The sequence below is a fragment of the Strix uralensis genome, chromosome 27 (assembly GCF_047716275.1).
Source record: "Strix uralensis isolate ZFMK-TIS-50842 chromosome 27, bStrUra1, whole genome shotgun sequence".
NCBI lineage: Eukaryota > Metazoa > Chordata > Aves > Strigiformes > Strigidae > Strix > Strix uralensis.
Window position 1 is genome coordinate 6,522,268 of NC_133998.1, and position 17,912 is coordinate 6,540,179.

The following is a 17,912-nucleotide window of genomic DNA, read 5'->3' on the forward strand; positions in this document are numbered from 1 at the left end:
TATTAACTCAGCCTGTCTCGGTATTGTCTGCAGTGGGCAGAGGCCTTGATGGTGTTCCAGCAGGCAGCCGACTGGATCGGCTTGGAGTCTCGGAAGTCCCTGTGGGGTCAGTTCTGGTCAGCTCACCAGCGCTTCTTCAAGTATCTCTGCATTGCTGCTAAAGTCCGGCGACTCGTGGAGCTCGCCAAGGAAGAGCTGGCGAAGGACAAGGTGTGGTATCGCGGCCTCGCGGCAGCAGCCGGCAGTCTTACGTTACAATGATCTTTTTGTAGTCTGCAGCCAAAGGGAGTTTGTTCAGCTTGACTTGAAAGCAATTTCAAACCTTTTTAAGGCTGAATTTCTCTCCAGATTAACCAGAGTGAAATGCAGTGTCTGGGTTTCTGAGAACATTTCAGTAAATGATACTGGGGAGTTAACGGGGCCTCGTCTTCCGAGGCATTACCCACTGTTTGTTTATGGGAGGTGTGGGCACGGTGCTCTGAAAGGGTATTCTGGGTCATGTTCAAGCTGGAAGAGGTACCAGCTCCTTCACCTCGAGCACAGCTCTGCCCTTCCCTCCATCTGGCTGCGACTTGGAAATCTTAGGCAGAAACTCCCTAACAAAGTCAGTTGGCTGCTGTAATCAGTCCCCCTCCGCGGCGTGAGCAGAGGTACCGCTGGAAGATGCTGAAAGATTTGAGAGATGGTTCTTTGGCAGGAGCCCTGCTACAGGCCCAGCAGGTTTTGGGCCGAGGGGGTCGAGGGAAATGCGAGATCCTGTGAAATAGGATCTCCCGAGCCTGTGGCTGTTTGCCCCAGCACCCCCCTGACTCCTGGCTGTGTCCCTCCTGTTTCCCTGCAGTGTATCGTCATCGGCCTGCAGTCCACCGGGGAGGCTCGCACCAGAGAAGTCCTGGACGAGAATGATGGGCATCTAAATTGTTTTGTGTCTGCTGCAGAGTGAGTTAAAAATCCCTGTTTTTCTTCTGGGGGGATGCATGGGAGGCTGGAGGCATCCTGGGGAAAGCCTGGCCCTGGGGCCACTTATCACTTGCAGTTCTTGGAACGCAGTTTCGTAACCCCTCGCCCATCCAGGCTGGCAGTGGAGAGGACGCTTAGCTGGGTCCTCGAGGCGTTATTTCTTCAGTGTGACTTTACGAGCTAGATCCTGGGTTTGGAAATCTGTGGTCCAAACTTGCACGAACAGCCTGATCCGACTCTCTACACACGTAAACGAATTGGCAGGCGTAGGAGAGCCAGAAATGTGAGCTCAGATGTAGTTTGTGTGGGTCTGACTCTGGGAAACGGGGCTGTTGACACTGAAGAAATGAGCAGGAGAATCTCCTGTAATGACAGAGGCTGGGACGGTAACGTGAGGCGGCGGCGCTGGAGCGGGGAGGGGGAGGAGTGGTCCAAGGAGTTTAAATTTGCCAGAGCTGGCTTTCAGCACGTGGACGAGGCAGGACCAGTGTCCTGGTTGCGTTGCCTTCGTTCCTGGCTAAAAGGAGAGTTGGTTGTGCCTGAAGTGAAGCCAGCAGCAGGACTCGTGCTACCCTGTCAGCAGAGAACGAGGCTTACGCTCCCCCTCATTTCTGCAGCTTTCAGAGCCCCAGCCCGTCCCACGAACGTGGCTGTTCCTGCGCGATGGGTGACGCAAACCTGCGACGTTGGTTAAGTTGCGTTTCCTCTGCTCTGCGGGTGGCAGGGCTGGAACTGTTTTCTTTTGAAGTGACTTTTAATGCAGGTGAAAGCAATGAGAGATGCCAGAGACCGTATGTGTCCAGTTTAGGCCAAGCTTTCCTCCCTTATTGATGGGGGGTTTGTGCTGGTCATTCTGCTGTCTCCAGTCTGTTCCTGAAAAACAAATACCAGTTTGGTGACGGTGTGCGAGGCAAGTCTGACAATGGCTGGGATTGATTTGGTCTCTTGGATTGGTTTTCATGGCGCAGAATTCAGAGAAACTCGGTCTAGAGGACCGCGTGGTCCCTGTGAGCCATGCTCAGCTGCCGAAGGAGGAAGGGCCACGCAGTGGTCGCGCAGCTGCCTGACTCTGTCCCCAGTGCCAGAGGCAAGAGCTCGTGGTTCAGCAGCGCTGGCCGGATAACTGAGTGTCTTCTGGCGTCGGCCAAGCCTCCAAACGCGGCGTCCTGGTTTTACAGCGCTTCAGGGGATTTCTCGAGGGGAGTGTGCTGGGAAGAAGCGGTTGTTTAAAAGATGCCGAGAAGCGGGGTTAAAAATAAACGAGTTGTTCAGTGAGTAAATACCAGCCCAACCCTTTGTCGCAGGGCAGACAGGGAGCGCAAGTGTCGGGAAAAGGAGCGAGGTTCCGTGGCAGGGAGGCTCCAGCCCCGCGTTTGGAGCCCGGAGTCACCCCAGCAGCAGGACAAAGGGGCCGTGGAGCTGCAGTTGCTCCTCAGCCAGCGCAGGGCTCTGGCCCTGTCTCCTCCGGCCCCTCACACTGAGGGCCTTAGAGCTCCCTCCCTGGTTCCCAAGACCCTTTTTCTCACGCGGGCGAGTTGCCATGTCCATACCTCTCAGCTGTCGCTTGCAACGTTTGTTGTTTTTTTTTTTTTCCCACCAGAGCTCATTCAGCACTGCCTTCTCATTGCACTGGGGGTCCCTCCCCACCCAACACGATCAGCATTTAAGCTCGTTTATTTGCAGAACAGCCCACAGAAACATTTGTTTTCCACCTCTTCTGATTTTTTCCCATTCACCCGAAACCACCACGTGTCTGTGTTCTGTCACGTTACTCCGTTCCAGGGCCGAGCAGGCCCACAGCCAGTTGGTCAGAGGACTCGGTGGGGCACATCTGTCAGTGGCCTCTGTGGTCGCTGCTGTCAGAGCACGGAGAGGGGCTGGGACGTGCTGGATTTTTCAGTCGTGATGTAACAGCTTCCCAGCATAGCGTTTCCCATTTAAAACTCCCTCTTCGTTGCTATATAAAGGTCTTGCAGCCTCGGCGTGGCAGTGCAGAGCCCGGGGTCTGCTCCGCTTTCGTTGCAGCGTCTCCCCGGCGCGGCCCCGCTCCCTGCACCGGCGGGGAGGCCTTGGCAGAGTGGTTTTTTCCCGGCGTTCCGGTGCTTTGGCTCCCCTCAGCGCGCCCGGCTCACGGCTGAGGATCTGCTGGCGCAGCCCCTGCTCCCGCGGCACAACCCTCTGGTGAAACCCGCTCAGGCTGTCGCTGCTGCTCCGGGGAGCCCCGCTGGGGCCGGCTGACCCCGCGCCAGCAGCCGCGGTGCGGGAGTTACCCCTCTGTCGTGAAATGTGGTGCTATCTCAAATACACGTTGCTACATGATAACCCGCAGATGTTCCTACTCCTGGTAGCTAGAATAAATTTTGCATCTTACTTTCAGAGGCGTCTTTCTATCACTAATTCAGAAGCACTTTCCTTCAACCAAAAGAAAGAGAGAAAAAGGAACTGGCCTTAAAAGAAAACGTAAGAGCACACTCCACTGCCCAGCATCTGACCTCCTGCCTTGCTGCTTCACCCCAGCCACTCAGCTTTTTCTTTTCCTTTTTCCCTTTTCCCTACTTCATGCTGTTTGCTACTCTGCCCTGGTTTCAGTTTGCCCTCCCGCACATCTCCGTCACGGCCTCTCAGCTGGAGGACGGCAGCTCTAGGTCATTCACCCTTGCCTCCCTCTAACCCACTTCCCTGTCACGCCGTAGGTCCTCGCCTCCACCACTTGCCCAGTAGCCGTGTCCCCGTCCCCCAGCCGCTTCCTGGCCCAGACTGGTGGGCAGGTTGCACAAGAGTCCTGGCTGCATGTCTGAAGCCCTCTTGCAGCAAGGGGGGTTTCTCCACCACCCCTTATAGCATGGCAGGTGTCCTGGGGGTGGGGGGGGGAATCACTTCCCTGCCAGATTACTGGCTGCAGCTGCAGGTAAGAAGAGTTTTGGGACTTGTCCTCCAGTGGGATGTGGGAAAGGGGGAAGAGGGGCAGCAGTACTGGCAGATCGTGGAGGGTGTCCTGAGTGGCTGCTGGTGCAGAGCGGCCCGTGCAGGCTGGTTTGTGAACCCTCTGGCGTAGCGGGAACGTCTCTTACTGTGCGTGAAGTGACCAGTGTCCCGAAACACCGGCACCTTCCCGTGTCCTGCACGTTCCTCTGGTGGCCGTCAAACCCGCGGGCTCCTTCCCCTGAGGAGTCAGTGCTGCTTAGAGCCGGCTGTGTTCATCCTGACGCGTGCAGCTAGCTTCAGCCCTGGCAAAGATTGCCTTGTTCTTCCTTTCTCTCTCTTCCTTTCTCTTTCTCTCTCCCTCCCTCCCTAACTGCCCCCCACCCCCCCCAAGACACTCTGTCTTTCCAAGATCTGCCTTTCATCTGGGGCAGCCTCAGCTATTTTGTGAGTTCTCCTCCTCCTCTTTCTGAGCTGGCACTTGCTGTTCGGCATCGACGCCCGAGGCCGGGGGCTCTGCCCTGACCCCGCTCGCTCTCCCGTGCAGGGAGGCAGAGGGGCCGCTGCGCCAAGGCCCTGAGGGGCGTCTGTGACCCCGCGGGTGTCATCAAGATCAGCGACGACAGCAGCACCGACTCCGACATGGGGCTCGACAGCGACTTCAACTCCTCCCCGGAGTCTGTGTTTGAGACAGACGACGTCATCTTCGTCGAGCACACCTACAACGGCTTCGCAGCCGAGGACAGGAGTAAGAGCGGCAGCACGGGGCTCACCCCGGCCTTGCTGGGGGGAGCTGGGGAGCGGAGTCCCGTCGTGCTGTGGAGCGTGGGGGGAGACAGGTGGGGGCAGCCGCCCTCCCCGGGCCCTGCCGGCACCGACAGACCCCGGGACCCTTCTGGGGGGGTCTGGCTGCGGGGACTGCAGAGGCAGGGACCTGATGGGGGGAGACTCTTCTTGGGATGGTGAACCTCCTCCTGTGCTTGGGACGTCCCCAGGATCTTGCCTGGATTTTATCCTGCAATGGTCAAACTTGGGCTTGCGAGGTTGATTGTTGTTAACCCGCTGTGGCCAGCAGGAAGAATTTGCCCTGTGTGCTCCTCTCCCCTCCAGAACGGGGGAGCACGGAGGGAGTTCACTCCGTGCTCAGCAGCGTTTATTGCCAGTCAGGGGTCTTGGCCTGCTCATCAAACGGTGCCCCCAGAAGCCCTTTGGAACTTCTCCCCCTGCCTTTTTTTTTTTTTTTTTTTGATTTGCAATTACCAGGTGACTCTAAACTTCTGCGTTTTACGGTACAGGTAACTTTCACATGCTGCCTACCCAGAAAGAGATGCATGGCCTGAGAGAACTAGAGCACGTGGAAAAGATGAAGCAGGACCTCCTAGCAAAAGTAAAAGCACTGGGCAAAGAGCTACCTCTCAATACCTTGGATGAACTGATCAATCACTTCGGGGGCCCGGAGCACGTGGCTGAGGTACAATCAAGGGTGGTGGCACTGGGTGACAGGAAGAGGGGCCAGCGAAGGGGGTTCCTGCTGGAAGAGGGTTTCCTCTCCTTCCCTGCAATCTGGAAAAGCTGTGGAGAATTGACTCTCTAAACTGAGCTGCTGCGCCGTGCAGGTCCCTGCCCGCTGCTAACAGCCTCTCCCCTGTGTGGTGTGTGCAGATGACGGGGCGGAAGGGCCGGGTGGTTTGCAGACCGGACGGCTCCGTCATGTTCGAGTCTCGTGCAGAGCAAGGCCTCTCCATAGACCACGTCAACCTGAAGGAGAAGGAGCGTTTTATGAAAGGGGAAAAGGTGAGTCAGGTTTGAGTTAAGGAAACTTCTGCACAGGAGCGAGTACACAGAGGGGAAGGAAAGGGAGGGAGCCTTGGCGTGCCAGCCTCAGGCCCACAAGGCTGCAGCTTTCTCTGTGACCTTTGGGGGGGTGACAAGGGGCCGTGGGGCCCTTCATGGGCCGGGGCTACCGCTGGGCTCTGGGCTGTTTCTTGAAGCGGTTTTGCAGATGTCCAGTACCTCACCCTCCTCTCCCACTTATCTCTCCCCCTCAGCTTGTAGCAATAATCTCCGAGGCCTCCAGCTCAGGTATCTCTCTCCAAGCAGACAGACGGGTGAAAAACCAGAAGCGCCGGGTGCACATGACGCTGGAGCTGCCCTGGAGCGCGGACCGGGCCATACAGCAGTTCGGTGAGGGCTGGGTGTCCCTGGTCGCTGTCCCCAGCCCCTGAGGTGGTCCAGAGCGGGAAGCCTTGGGCAGCCCGGGAAGGGGAGACACGTGTGGCCGCCCGGGCTGGGCCGCTGCTGCAGCCGGGGCGGGGGGACGGAGCCCTCTGTGAGCCGGCAGCTTGTGGAGCACCGTGCTGCTGGGCTCCTGCTCGGCGCAGCTGCGCTTCGCCAGGGTGGAAACGCAGACACAAAGCACTTGAGACGCTTGTGGGGAGGGTTTGTGTTGACTCCAGGAGCGCTCTGTAGGGTGGGAGGGGGGGACCGTCCCATACCTGTCTGCGGTGTGTCCTCACGACACACGCCGGGGCTGCCTGGGGATCTCTGCCCCAGCCCAGGAGGCTCTGTGGGATGGGGAGGGACAGTCCTCAATACGTGAGCACAAAAAACAGTGCACATCCTTGCCCACACTGGGGAGTCAGTCCCCAACCCCAGAGGGTCAGGGCTACGAACTCAACTCTGCCACAGTCTCAGCAGCACCAGGCGATGAACACGACTGTGCCTCTGCCCTTTCCCCCGGGAGGGATCTCCTTGGAAAACCAACCATCCCATGGAAGGTCATTCTGGCTCTCTTGCCTCTAGCTCAGCTCCCCTCCCCTGTACCAACCTCTCCTTTCCCCTCTCTCCTCGTGTCCCTGTAGGTCGAACGCACCGATCGAACCAGGTTTATGCTCCAGAGTATGTCTTCCTTATCTCCGAGCTGGCGGGGGAGAGGAGGTTTGCATCCATCGTGGCAAAACGCCTGGAGAGCCTCGTAAGTGCCCTGCGGCAGAGATGACCGTGTCGGTTCCGATTCTCTCCGAGGAGCTCCCGCTCCGGGTTCCCGCTGCCGTGGCCACTGTAACTCGCACGGGGGGTTGCGTCACCCCCGGTGTTGCAGTTGTGGAATGCAGAAAGCTTTGAGCATCCTGGGATTTGGGAAAGGAAGTGAAGAATATGTAACTAAGGCATCAGGAGGAATTTCAGGGAAGCAGAACTCAATTCCAGATGCTGGAATTCCCCCACTGTTACAGGAGAATACACCCATCTGTTTCCAGAAAGCTGATGAAATAATTAATGGAATAATTAATCTGTTTCGTTTTTCTTCACTTCTGATAAATCCCCAAATACTTTGGTCAAGTCTCAATATTCCAGAGGACGCTGCCTCCGCGCAGCACATTCTTATCCGAGACGTGGCTTTGGCCGTCCTGCTCTGGTGTTTGGCAACAGCTGAAAGTAAGAACTTTTCGTCTGGCCTCTCTTCCTAGGGCGCCTTAACTCACGGAGACCGCCGGGCCACCGAGTCCCGAGACCTCAGCAAGTACAACTTTGAGAATAAGGTAATTGGTGCCTGTTCTTGGGCCGGGAAGGGTGAAGGAGTTGGCCAGTGACTTCAGTGGGAGCCAGAGCCGGGAAGATCGTGGCTGGCACCTACAGGCAGGACCTGGCCTAGCACCCAGCTCCCGCCTGCAGCCCCTGAGCAGCGCCCAGAGCTGAGCTGTTGTTGTTATGGTTATTACCACCCCAGCAGCGCTGGCGAGGGCCGGGCTCCCACAGAGGGGGCTGGGGAGGGCGCGTGGGCCTCTGCCCCCACTGGAGCGGGTGCCGGCCCCGGGGTGCGGCCATGCAGGCTCCTGGGCTCCGGTCCCCTGGGCCAGAGGAGGCTCCGGACACGCTTCCCCTGGCACAGCTGTGGCAGCGGTGGCCTTCCCGGGCTGGTGGCCTTCCCGGGGCAGTGGCCTTCCTGCCATCCAGCACTGGGCCACCAGCAGAGGTTTGTCCCTGCATGACTCTTGTCTCCTTTCCCAGTACGGCGCTAAGGCACTCGACAGAGTTCTCTCCACTATCCTCAGCCACACGGAGAACAGAGTTCCGGTGCCCAAGAGCTATGACAGAGGGGAAGCTGCGTTTTTCCATGGTAAGAACGGTACCAGCTCTGGGGTTTCTGCTGCGTCTCGCTGGTCGGGTTGGTCTCGGGTTTGGGATGCCCAAAGAACCAAGCAGCAGGTTGAGGGGGGAGGCGCAGCACCCACGTGGGGCTCACTCGTGAGCAGGGCCACTGGCCACCCAGGTGCGTGTCACCTGAAGACGGGTCTGGGACGGGCTTGGCCGTGAAGCAGCGGGTGCAGCTGGGGGGGGAGCAGCTCTGCGGGGGAGCTGAGGGGAGGCCTCACCCTAAAACACACGAGGTGTTTCCTGCCATTCCAGAAATGAAGCAGGGCCTCATCTCTGTGGGGATCTGCTGCAACCAGCTGAAGTACGGCACAGTCTCCGTGGAGAAAGGTGTGTGTTGAACTTGTCCTGCCCAGTGCAGGGGGGAAATGGGGGTGTCGTGGCCCATCTGCACCGGTGCGGAGCCCCGCGGGGTTTGCTGTGCAGCCAGGGCAGGACGTTTGCTTTGAGGGGACAGTCCTGTGAGGGTTGGCCCCCGCTGCAGGTCGCGTTTCCCTGAGCAAGCCTGGAGGAACGGCCCCAGGGCTGCTCCCGTGCGTTAGTGATGCTGGGGGGCTTGCAGGGGTCTCTCCTTGGGAGCGTGCTGGGGGCTCCGTGCCCAGCTGCACTGTGTTCCCTGACCCACCGCGCTCTTGCAGACTGCTCCATCACCAAGTTCCTGAACCGCATCCTGGGTCTGGAGGTGGACAAGCAGAACATGCTCTTCCAGTATTTTTCGGACACCTTTGACTATCTGATAGAAAAGGACAAGAAGGAGGGCAAATACGACATGGGCATCCTAGGTACGGGGGAGGAGGGGTGGCCAGACCTCTCCCGCGCCCCTGAGGTTCCCTGTTCCTCCCTGTGCTGACTGATGGTGGGGCCGTGGCCACCTCGCTGTCCCCACACAGCGCAGATCCTGGCTCTTGCAGGGAGAGGAGGTGGTATGGGGGGATGGATCTTACATCGACCTTTTCTCCTGCTGCAGATTTAGCCCCAGGAGTGGATGAGATCTACGAGGAGAGCAAGGAGGTCTTCCTGACCCCTGGGCACCCGCAGGACGGGCAGGTCGTGTTTTATAAGGTAGGCAGTCTGCGCGGCTGTCTCTGCAGTCCAGGCTCCTCCAGTGCTTCCCAGTCTGGGGCTGTAAGCTGCTGGGTCCCTGCGCCGTGGCTTTGTGTCGTGTTTGGTCACATCTGCCTTGGTCACGAGCAGGTGACTGATGCTGGGAGTCACCCCGAGGGGGCCGAGAGAGGCCCTGCCCCGGGTGATCGGCGTCTGGCAGCGCCTCTTTCTAGGCTGCAGCAGCACCAAGTTTGCGTTGAGGGTGGGATTTGTGAGACAGACACCGCTGCCCTTGTCCTGCCCCCTGAAGTTACAGAATCCCCCTGTTTGTCCCCGTTTAGATCAGCGTTGACAGAGGTTTAAAGTGGGAGGAAGCTTACGAGAAGTCACTCAAACTGACAGGATCCTTCGATGGGTTCTATCTCTCCTACAAGGTAGGTCCCTGGGCTCTGAGGGATCTCCTCAGCTTGGAGGCCGCCTGCAGGGGGAGAGGATCCTCCGTGGCTGCAGGTCTGCGTCTAGGAGCTGAGGGTGCCCCAAGAACCTCCAGCCTGGAGAGAAGGGGGTTAGTTGAGAGAAAGACAGGCCTGGGGAGAGCGACTGCGGGTGTAACCGTGAGCTCTGCCCCCACAGATGCGAGGCTGCAAACACACCTGTCTGCTGGCGGAGCAGAGCCACGGCAAGAGCTTCATCCTCTACAAGCCCAACATCGGGAAGCAAAGCCAGCCCGAGAGCCTGGACAGTCTGCAGAAGAAGTACCGGCGGGTGGGTGGGAGCCGCAGCCCTCCGGGGCGGGGAGAGGGAAGAGCCTCTTGCTCTGGGCAGGGGTGGCATTGGACGGACGTTTACTGTAGCCCCGGGCGGCTCCTCGTAGCCCTGTTGCTGGGCAGAGGCGGTGGCAGCACCCACGTGTCCTGTTCCCAGCCCTGGATTTCAGGTCTCAGCCGCGTGTCAGGCAGGGGGAAATCTCCAGCGCTGTGTGTTTCTCCGCAGGTGCTGCCCGAGGAGGCCAAGGAGCACTGGGAGAGCAGTTACCAGTTCTCCTTGAAGAACTGTAACCACGCGGTCTGGTGAGGCGCCTGCAGCCCCGACCGGGGGGGCTGCTCCGGGGGGGTCCCTGGCTGGGGCGGAGGGGAAGGGCCACGCTGGGCGCGGGGGATCCTGCTCTGCCATGGGAGCCTGTGCTGATTTGGGTGGTTTTCTGCCGTTTGAACTGAAGGAACAGGAGCTGCAAGCTGATCCAGGAGGGGAAGGAGTGCTTCCAGGGCATGCGCCTGCGCCACTACTACATGCTGTGCGGGGCCCTGCTGCGGGTCTGGAGCAGGATCGCCAGCATCATGGCAGACATCACCAGCACCAGCTACCTGCAGATCGTCCGCCTCAAGACCAAGGAGAAGAAGAAACAAGTCGGTGGGTGAAATACTGGGAAGGGGAAGGGAAGCAGGATGTTTTAGGAGGAGGAGGAAGGTGTCCAGCTGCCCAGTGCCAAGGTTCCCTCCCTGAAAAGGGGCGTGTTCCAGCCTGGAAGCACCCACTGCTCAGCTGGGGCTCCCCTGAGGTGTGCCAGGGCGCCGGGCAGAGGGGTGAGCCGTCCCCAGCCGTCCCCTCGGTGCCCGCGGGAAGCGGTGCCGGTGCTGCCAGGGCGCCGCAGAGCTGCTTTTTCTCCGGTCACAGTCGCGTGCTCCAGCTCTGCCGCCCGGCCGAGGGGTGAAGCGGGCTGGCAGCGAGCTCAGCGCGTGGCCCCTGGCGCTGCTGCCCGTCCCCGCAGTGCCCGTCCCGATCGCTGCAGGGACTGATGCACCTTCCTCCCCCAGGGATAAAGATCCCCGAGAGCTGTGTCCGGAAGGTGCTGGAGGAGCTGAAGCAGATGGACGAGAACGTGAAGCGAAAGCACAACCGACTGCTGCAGGTGCAGGAGCAGAGCCTGCAGTTCCCGCTGCGGCTGCCCGTCCTGCCGCAGCCCCTGGACCTCACGCAGACGGGGCCCGGGGTCCCCCTGACCGGGCACTCCCTGCGCCAGGACGAGATCCTGGACTTGACCTACAGCCCTCCCAGCAACAGCATTCCTGACGTGGCGATGAACCCGGAGCCCGGCGCGTTGTGCTTCCCCTTGGAGCCCGTTCTCCAGCCACACCAGCAGCCCAGGTTGCCCTTCGGCTTCAGCCACCCGTCTGCCTTCAAGAGCCCGGCGCCCGTCCTGGGCGAGAGCGTGCCTCTGAGCTCCGCGCTGCACGAGCGCCTGCCCCTGCCGCAGCCGGGACCCTTGCAGGCTCTGCAGCAGCAGCAGGAAGATTTTGTCCCACAGGATGGGAATATCAATTTTAGAGAGATCCTGGAGGACATGCTAAGGACGTTAAATGGGGCCCCCCAGGAGAACATGTTCCCCCAGGAGCGCCAGAGCGTGATCCAGTTCAGTGGCCCTTTCCCGGACTTCTGAAGGCAGCCGGGCACGCCCGGGGGGGCTCGGCCGCTGCGGATCCGTCGCCTTTGGTGCAGAGGTGAGAGCTGGGGAGCCCCGGCTTTTCTACTGGTTTGGACTGGCCCTTTTCTGGTTTTGAGGGAAGAAAAAAAAAAAACAAACACCTATAGTTCCTTAAAGCAAAGTTTATTTATATATAATATTCAGTCAGGCATGTATAGATTTGTATATAACATGCGCTTGGGGGGTTGAGTGCTGCCACGTTCAGCTGATCTGGACTGATGGTCTCTGCTGTGTTCGAGTCCTGCTCAAAGGTCAGCGGGGGTAGGACTGAGGAGAGACCCCCCCTCTGCGCCCGTCCCCCTCCAGACTACTGAGTGTCCGAGCTGGGCCCGGCCCTCCCCGGCTGCGCGGGGCCGCGTCTGCTCTCCAGAACGACCCGGGGACCAGGGTGCTGGTCTGTTACTGAGGTGGGGGAGCCCAGTGCCCCCCCCGCCCCGAGAGCTGGCTGACCAAACTGTGTCTGCCTGGGCTGCTGCCCGCTCTCCTCCAGCCCGCTGAGGACCCTGAGGCTGCTCTGGAGGGCTGGGCCCGAGGGCGGGGGGGAAGGGAAGGGAATTGCCGTCCCAGGAGCCTCGTGTCCCTCTGCGCAGGGCTGAGCAGGCGTAGCTGGGAGAAGCAAAACTGACTGCGCCTGCTCTGCCCTCCCCGGGGAGGGACACCCCCACTGCTGGGGCTGCCCGAGCTCCCTGGGGCAGGGCGGGAGCTGCCTGTGCCTGCGCCTCGGTGGTCCGTACGGTGGCGGAGCTGGGGGGTTTGGCAGAGCCCAGCCACACCGGGACCGCGGCGGGATTCCCCGGAGCAGAAGGGCCGCGTGTCCCGTCAGCCTGTCCTGCACTTTAGCCTCGCCGGGTCGCCGCGGCCAGCCGTGCTTTGTCCAACCTCCTGCTGTCGCGTGTTGTCCTTCCCCCTGCGCATCTCCCTGGGCCTGCGCCGTGGGGCTTGTCCTTGGCTGGGCCACGGGCCCGGCTGGCTGGATCTGGGCCCCCCAGCCCCGGGCGGGGAAGGGTCCCGGTGAGCACCGGGGCTGTGCGGTGTCGCTGCTCGCGCTGCACGTTCGACCTCTGATACCAAAGAGCAAAGGTTTCCTTTGCAAAGCGCCGCCCCAGACACACCCTGCCCCTTGGCCAGGAGCCGCTGGGCGAGCGGCCGCCTCCCCGGGAGCCTCCAGCCGTGTCCGCCACCACCACCCCTGCTCCAGCAGCATCTCGCCTCGGCAGGTCCCGGGGAAACTCTTTGTTTTCTCTCTCTAACCTAAGGAGTCTGGCAGGAAGCTGCCTGCTGGCAGGAGCGCTCCGGGCCTGGCAGCTCCTCCGCGAGCCTCCCCTCTGCTGTGTTTCTTTTCTCTGCCTCGAGTCACTGAGATATTTCCTAGAAGCGACACCAGGATGTTTTCGGGGGAAGGACATGAGACTTCCCTGGCTGGCCCAGCCGTTCCTCAGAAGGGACCTGGGGGAGGCCTCTGCTGGGGTCCCCCCTGCCCTGACAGGTCAGTCCTGAGGGGGACGGAGTCCCCGCCTGCAGGCAGAGTGCCCTGACCCCCCCGCGCCCCCCCAGGGCTCAGGGACTGGCCCAGCGCCCCATTTGCTGTTGGGAGGCGCTCTGGGTCAGCGGCCGCGGTGCTCGTGTCCCTCCCTGACACGTGAGGACCGTGGACCTGCCCCGCGTGGGCTCATTTTTGAGGTTTTTCTGGCCCCTTCCCCTCATTCTGGGGGCTTGTCCCCAGCTGGCAGCAGCCTCCCGCCAGCCCCCCCGGCCGCGCTCAGCCCTGCAGTCGGGGCTGCGTTTTACTGCGTTCAAGGAAACCTCCTTACCTCAGAGTGAACACCAAAGTCGGGGAGCCCCCGCGAGCTCTGGGCTCTCCCCTCTCGCCGCGGGGCCACCCGGGGGTCGGCGCTTGCTCCGGGTGCCACAACAGCCTTTTCCTCGTCCTGAGCAGAGCGAGGCTCCCCCCTTCCCCCCGCCCCCCCCCCCTATTTAAAACACGCCCCAGCCCACCCCACTCGTGGAGAGGCCCCGGCTTCGCCCCTGTCCCGGTTTGTTCGCTCGGCGCTTGCTGAGTTCTCAGCGAGGAGAGGAAGGGACGCCGGGAAAACCCATTTCAGAGAGGCTTAAACTCAGGAATAGCGAGGAGGGATCCTCCGCCAGCCACGTCTCCACTGTCACCCAGAGCCCTGCCTGGTGGCTTCGACATTAATTTTGAAATATATGCAATTCTCCCTCCCTCATCTCTGGAAAGACAGAGAGCACCTTCAAGGAAGCCCTTCCCTGCCCCGATCCTGTGTTTTTGTCAGGGTTAATAATATGTAACAATATCTTTTAACTAAATTATTATGCAGTTGTCCTACTGATTGTATGTATTTTTAAATGAGTCCCTTTTTTCTTCCCTTACACCTTTTTGTTAGCACTTTTTAATCCGCTTGTTGTTTGCCTTTGTTTTTCTATGTGTATTTATAATTAATTGAGATGTATATATGTAAAGAGATTTTTTTAGAATATGTGCCTTTGACTAATAATTCCTGAATTTTCTACTTGCCTCAGAAGGATAATTTTTCATTCTGCTCAGTAAAAACGGAAAGGAAGCCACATACGAGATCTCTGTAAGTCCCAGCTCTCTGTCTGTCCGTCCGTCTGTCCAGAGGCGTGGACCTGCCCCAGGATCCCACCTGGGACCCGCAGCAGGAGAGAGAATCCGAGGGCCGGGGTTCATCTCCCGTGTCCTCACCGCTGTCCCCAGCCCCCGCCAGGCCCTGGGAGTGGGGAGGAGGGGCCCCCCCGGCACTGGCCGCGCTGAGGCGGCTCCTGCTCCCCCCCGGGGTTTGTCCCCACAGACAAAGGAGCCGCTGTCGGGCAGGTTCCTCAGCGCTGGGACATGGCGCTGGGTCCCCGCGGGGGTGGGACGGGGGCAGCCACGGGCCTCGCGGTGGAGGAGCGATTCGCCGCCGCTGGGCACCGCGGTGCCGCCAACATGATGAGAGCGAGGGGGGCTGGGGGGCAGCTGGGGGGGGCTGAGGGATCCTTGTCCCTGTGCAGGCACCAGTGGATGGGAAACAGACCGTGAGGCAGCAGCGTGTGCTGGCAGCCCCGAAAGCAACCCTGGGCTGGGCTGTGTCAGGAGAAGTGGGGCCAGAAGGGTGGGGGGGGGATTCACCCCCTCTGCTCCACTCTGGGGAGACCCCACTGCAGTGCCGGGTCCAGCTCTGGGGGCACCAACAGCAGAAGGACAGGGAGCTGCTGGAGCGGGGCCAGAGGAGGCCACAAAGATGCTGAGGGGGCTGGAGCACCCCCCTGTGAGGACAGGCTGAGAGAGTTGGGGGGGTTCAGCTGGAGAAGAGAAGGCTCCGGGGAGACCTTAGAGCGGCCTCCCAGGACTGAAAGGGGCTACAGGAAAGGGGGGAGGTCCCATGCTAGGGATAGGACAAGGGGTAATGGTTTTAAACTGAAAAAGGGCAGATTTAGATGAGATACAAGGAAGAAATTCTTCCCTGTGAGGGTGGTGAGGCCCTGGCACAGGTTGCCCAGAGAAGCTGTGGCTGCCCCCTCCCTGGAAGGGTTCAAGGCCAGGTTGGACGGGGCTTTGGGCAACCTGGGCTAGTGGAAGGTGTCCCTGCCCGGGGCAGGGGGTGGCACTGGGTGGGCTTTAAGGTCCCTTCCAAGCTGTTCTGTGAATCTGTGATCAGATTTGTGGGGGGACCCCAGGAAGGACCCTTGACCCCCCCACTGAGCACAGGGCTCACCCCGGGGGAGGGCGGGGAAATAGCAGCAAATCACCCCAAAACCAGGAGCCCGCCCTGCCCAGGGAGCCGCCGGCCCTCCCCGGGCTTGGCCAGACACGGCTGCACCTTTGCGAGCACCAACGCGCTGCGGAGGACGGACACACCCATGGGCCCGTGCGCTGCCCCCAGCCGCGGCTCCGGGGGGTGTTTCACCACGTCCCAGCACCACTCGGGGTTGTTTCGCAGTAGCTGCTGCTGGCCAGGGCTTGCGCCACGGCCGGACCCGCCCCGCCAGGGCCAGGGGCCACTGCCCAGACGGCGCCTCGGCTCCCTTTGGAGAAAAACAACCCCGTTGCCTCATCGGGGCGGCTGCCCCGTGATCTGGGGCAAGGAAGGAGCCCAGGGGGGCCACACACCTTCCCCCCACCCCGGGAGCGCTGGCTGAGCCAGGATTTGTGCGACTCCCCCCTCAGCACTGAGGAGGATTATCCCCGCTGGGCTCAGGCCTTGCGTAAGGGCTCCGGCTTCTCCCCAGCAGCTCCAGCCCTGTCCTGTGCCCTCACCCAGCCACAAGCGGCCGTTTCTAACACCTTTATTGCAGGGGGACGCCAGAACGGGGCTGCCCAGTGAAGCCTCCTCCCAGCGGGTGCACGCCAGGTCTTCGGGTCTGCCTCACCAGCGAGCTGGCTTGAAGACAAACCGTCATGGGGCTGGACAAGGAGACTCCGTGGGCAGCGGGGGCTGGCGCCGGGGCCAAGGGACAGGGTGGGGGCAGAGGAGCAGCTCTACAGGTAGGCAGGCAGGTCCTTCTCGATCACCTGCGAGAAAGAAGGGAGCATGGTCCTAGGAAAACATCGTTGCCCCAAGGACATGCCCAAAGCCCCCCCAGAGGGACTGTGAGGTACCACCAACCCCCCAGAGCACGGGGGTGCCCTCCCTCCCTCCCCTGGCCAAAGGAGGGAGAGCCGAGGCAGCGGAGCCGCGACACCAGCCACGCTGGCGGCACTTACGTAGGGATCCTCCATCGGGCTGTAGCGCTTCACCACCTGCCCCTCCCGGTTAATGAGGAACTGCGGAAGCGAAACAGCGCCCAGGTGAGCGAGCCCAGCTGTAACGCAGGCGCTGCAGCCCCCCAGGAGCAGCCCCGGAGCCGACTGTGGCGGCGTTGGGCTGTGGCAGATCCTGCCCCGGAGCTGGAGCCCCTGGCAGAGCCGCTCCCCCCTTTCTGGGCCAGGGCAGGAGCCCCCCGGGATGCTCCTACCCCGACATCCAGGGTAACCGCCCGGAGCAGAGCCTGTGTGTGAGGATCCCTCCTCCCTGCAACGCCTCCGGGACTCCCCCAGCCCCCCAGAGGGTGAGGCTGTGACCCAGGCAAGCCCAGAAGGCAACTGTGTCCTACCTTAGTGAAGTTCCATTTTATCGCACTAGGAGAGAAAAAACAGAAGTGAGATTTTGACAGAAAAACCCTTCCTCTTGGAACCGCTCAGCTGGAGCAGCCCAGAGCCGCCCCCTCCCCGCCGGGGGCTCCCCGCAGCCCCCCCACACTCACTTGCCCAGGGTGCCTCTTCCTTTGGGCTGCTCCTTCATCCACTTCCAGAGCGGGTGGGCATCGTCCCCGTTGACATCGATCTTGCTGTACATGTCAAACTTCACACCGTAGTTTTCAGCAAATGCCTTAATCTGAGCGTCGTCCCCGGGCTCCTGAGGGCGGCAACGGCCGGGGCCCCGTGAGCGTCCCGGGGCCAGCCCAGGGCTCTGCGCTCCCGGGGAGCCCTCGCCCCGCTCCCCCCCGTACCTGCTTTCCAAACTGGTTGCAGGGAAAACCCAAGATGCGTAAACCCCTCTCAGCGTATCTGGCGTGCAAGTCAACAAGCTGAGTGTAGTTTACAGCAGTTTTTCCTCATTTCGAAGCCACGTTGGTGATGATGCAGACGCAGCCTCTGGAGAGGGGGTGAAGCAGCAGCCGTTACCCCGGCAGGAGTGGGGGAGGTGCCCGTAAACAAGCCGCTCTCCCGGGTTACGCAACGCGTTGTCCCACTGCGGCGGAACCACCGCCCGGCGCCGAGCGAGGCCCTTTGAGCCCCGCTCCTCCCCTCGGGGGCTCAGCCCCCGCGCCAAGGCCGGGCGGCGCCCAGCCCCCCCCTCCTACCGGTACTTCTCCAGCGACACCTCGTTGCCATCGATGTCTCGGGCGTGGAAGTCGTAGATGGCCTTGGCCGAGCGCCAGTCCTGCGCCTGGGCACACTGCGGGGCACCGGGAGACGCCATCAGGGCCGCACGCGTGTCCCGTCCCGTCCCCGCCCCCCCCCGGCTTCAGCCCCCGCCGCCCGCCCTGGGCCCTCGCGGCCGCAGCCCCGCAGAGGCCCCGGCCCGCAGCCCCCGGCCCGCAGCCCCCGGCCGGGCCGCGCTCCCCCCGCGCACTCACCATCCTCCGCCCCGCGCCCGGCACCGCCGCTCCCCACAGCAGCGCCCGCCGCACCGCCCGACCCCATCCCATCGCGCCCCGCCGCCGCCCGCCCTCAGCCAATCGACGGCTCGGACGCCCGGAGGCACCGCCCCTTTCGGCCGAACAGCCAATCAGCGCGCGCAGAGGCGTGTCCGAGCGGGTGATGGGTGGGAAGCTGACCAATGGTGGGCGG

The 17,912-nt window shown here is 61.5% G+C and overlaps 2 protein-coding genes across 4 annotated transcripts in view; one reads left to right on the forward strand and one right to left on the reverse strand.

Annotated features, from left to right (window-relative positions):
- SBNO2 (strawberry notch homolog 2) overlaps window positions 1-14,152 on the forward strand; it is a 65,348-nt gene extending 51,196 nt beyond the window's left edge. For all 3 annotated transcript variants that reach the window (XM_074851593.1, XM_074851595.1, XM_074851594.1), the window contains 18 exons: window positions 34-210; window positions 842-939; window positions 3,338-3,420; window positions 4,430-4,630; window positions 5,178-5,353; window positions 5,545-5,676; window positions 5,931-6,066; window positions 6,744-6,856; window positions 7,350-7,421; window positions 7,891-7,999; window positions 8,290-8,364; window positions 8,673-8,816; window positions 9,002-9,096; window positions 9,420-9,512; window positions 9,712-9,843; window positions 10,072-10,148; window positions 10,298-10,488; window positions 10,893-14,152. In XM_074851593.1, the coding sequence (XP_074707694.1) occupies window positions 34-210; window positions 842-939; window positions 3,338-3,420; window positions 4,430-4,630; window positions 5,178-5,353; window positions 5,545-5,676; window positions 5,931-6,066; window positions 6,744-6,856; window positions 7,350-7,421; window positions 7,891-7,999; window positions 8,290-8,364; window positions 8,673-8,816; window positions 9,002-9,096; window positions 9,420-9,512; window positions 9,712-9,843; window positions 10,072-10,148; window positions 10,298-10,488; window positions 10,893-11,515 (2,727 nt within the window). In that variant the 3' untranslated portion in view covers window positions 11,516-14,152. The remainder of the gene's footprint in view (window positions 1-33; window positions 211-841; window positions 940-3,337; window positions 3,421-4,429; window positions 4,631-5,177; window positions 5,354-5,544; window positions 5,677-5,930; window positions 6,067-6,743; window positions 6,857-7,349; window positions 7,422-7,890; window positions 8,000-8,289; window positions 8,365-8,672; window positions 8,817-9,001; window positions 9,097-9,419; window positions 9,513-9,711; window positions 9,844-10,071; window positions 10,149-10,297; window positions 10,489-10,892) is intronic.
- A 1,696-nt stretch (window positions 14,153-15,848) lies between these two features.
- On the reverse strand, window positions 15,849-17,807 carry GPX4 (glutathione peroxidase 4). Its single transcript, XM_074851340.1, has 7 exons — window positions 17,699-17,807; window positions 17,423-17,517; window positions 17,069-17,213; window positions 16,823-16,974; window positions 16,673-16,697; window positions 16,284-16,343; window positions 15,849-16,091 (listed from the first exon to the last, which is right to left on the reverse strand). Exons 1-7 carry the CDS (start codon window positions 17,768-17,770, stop codon window positions 16,059-16,061), a joined length of 582 nt encoding a protein of 193 aa, XP_074707441.1. The 5' UTR covers window positions 17,771-17,807; the 3' UTR covers window positions 15,849-16,058.
- Between the last annotated feature and the right edge of the window lie 105 nt (window positions 17,808-17,912).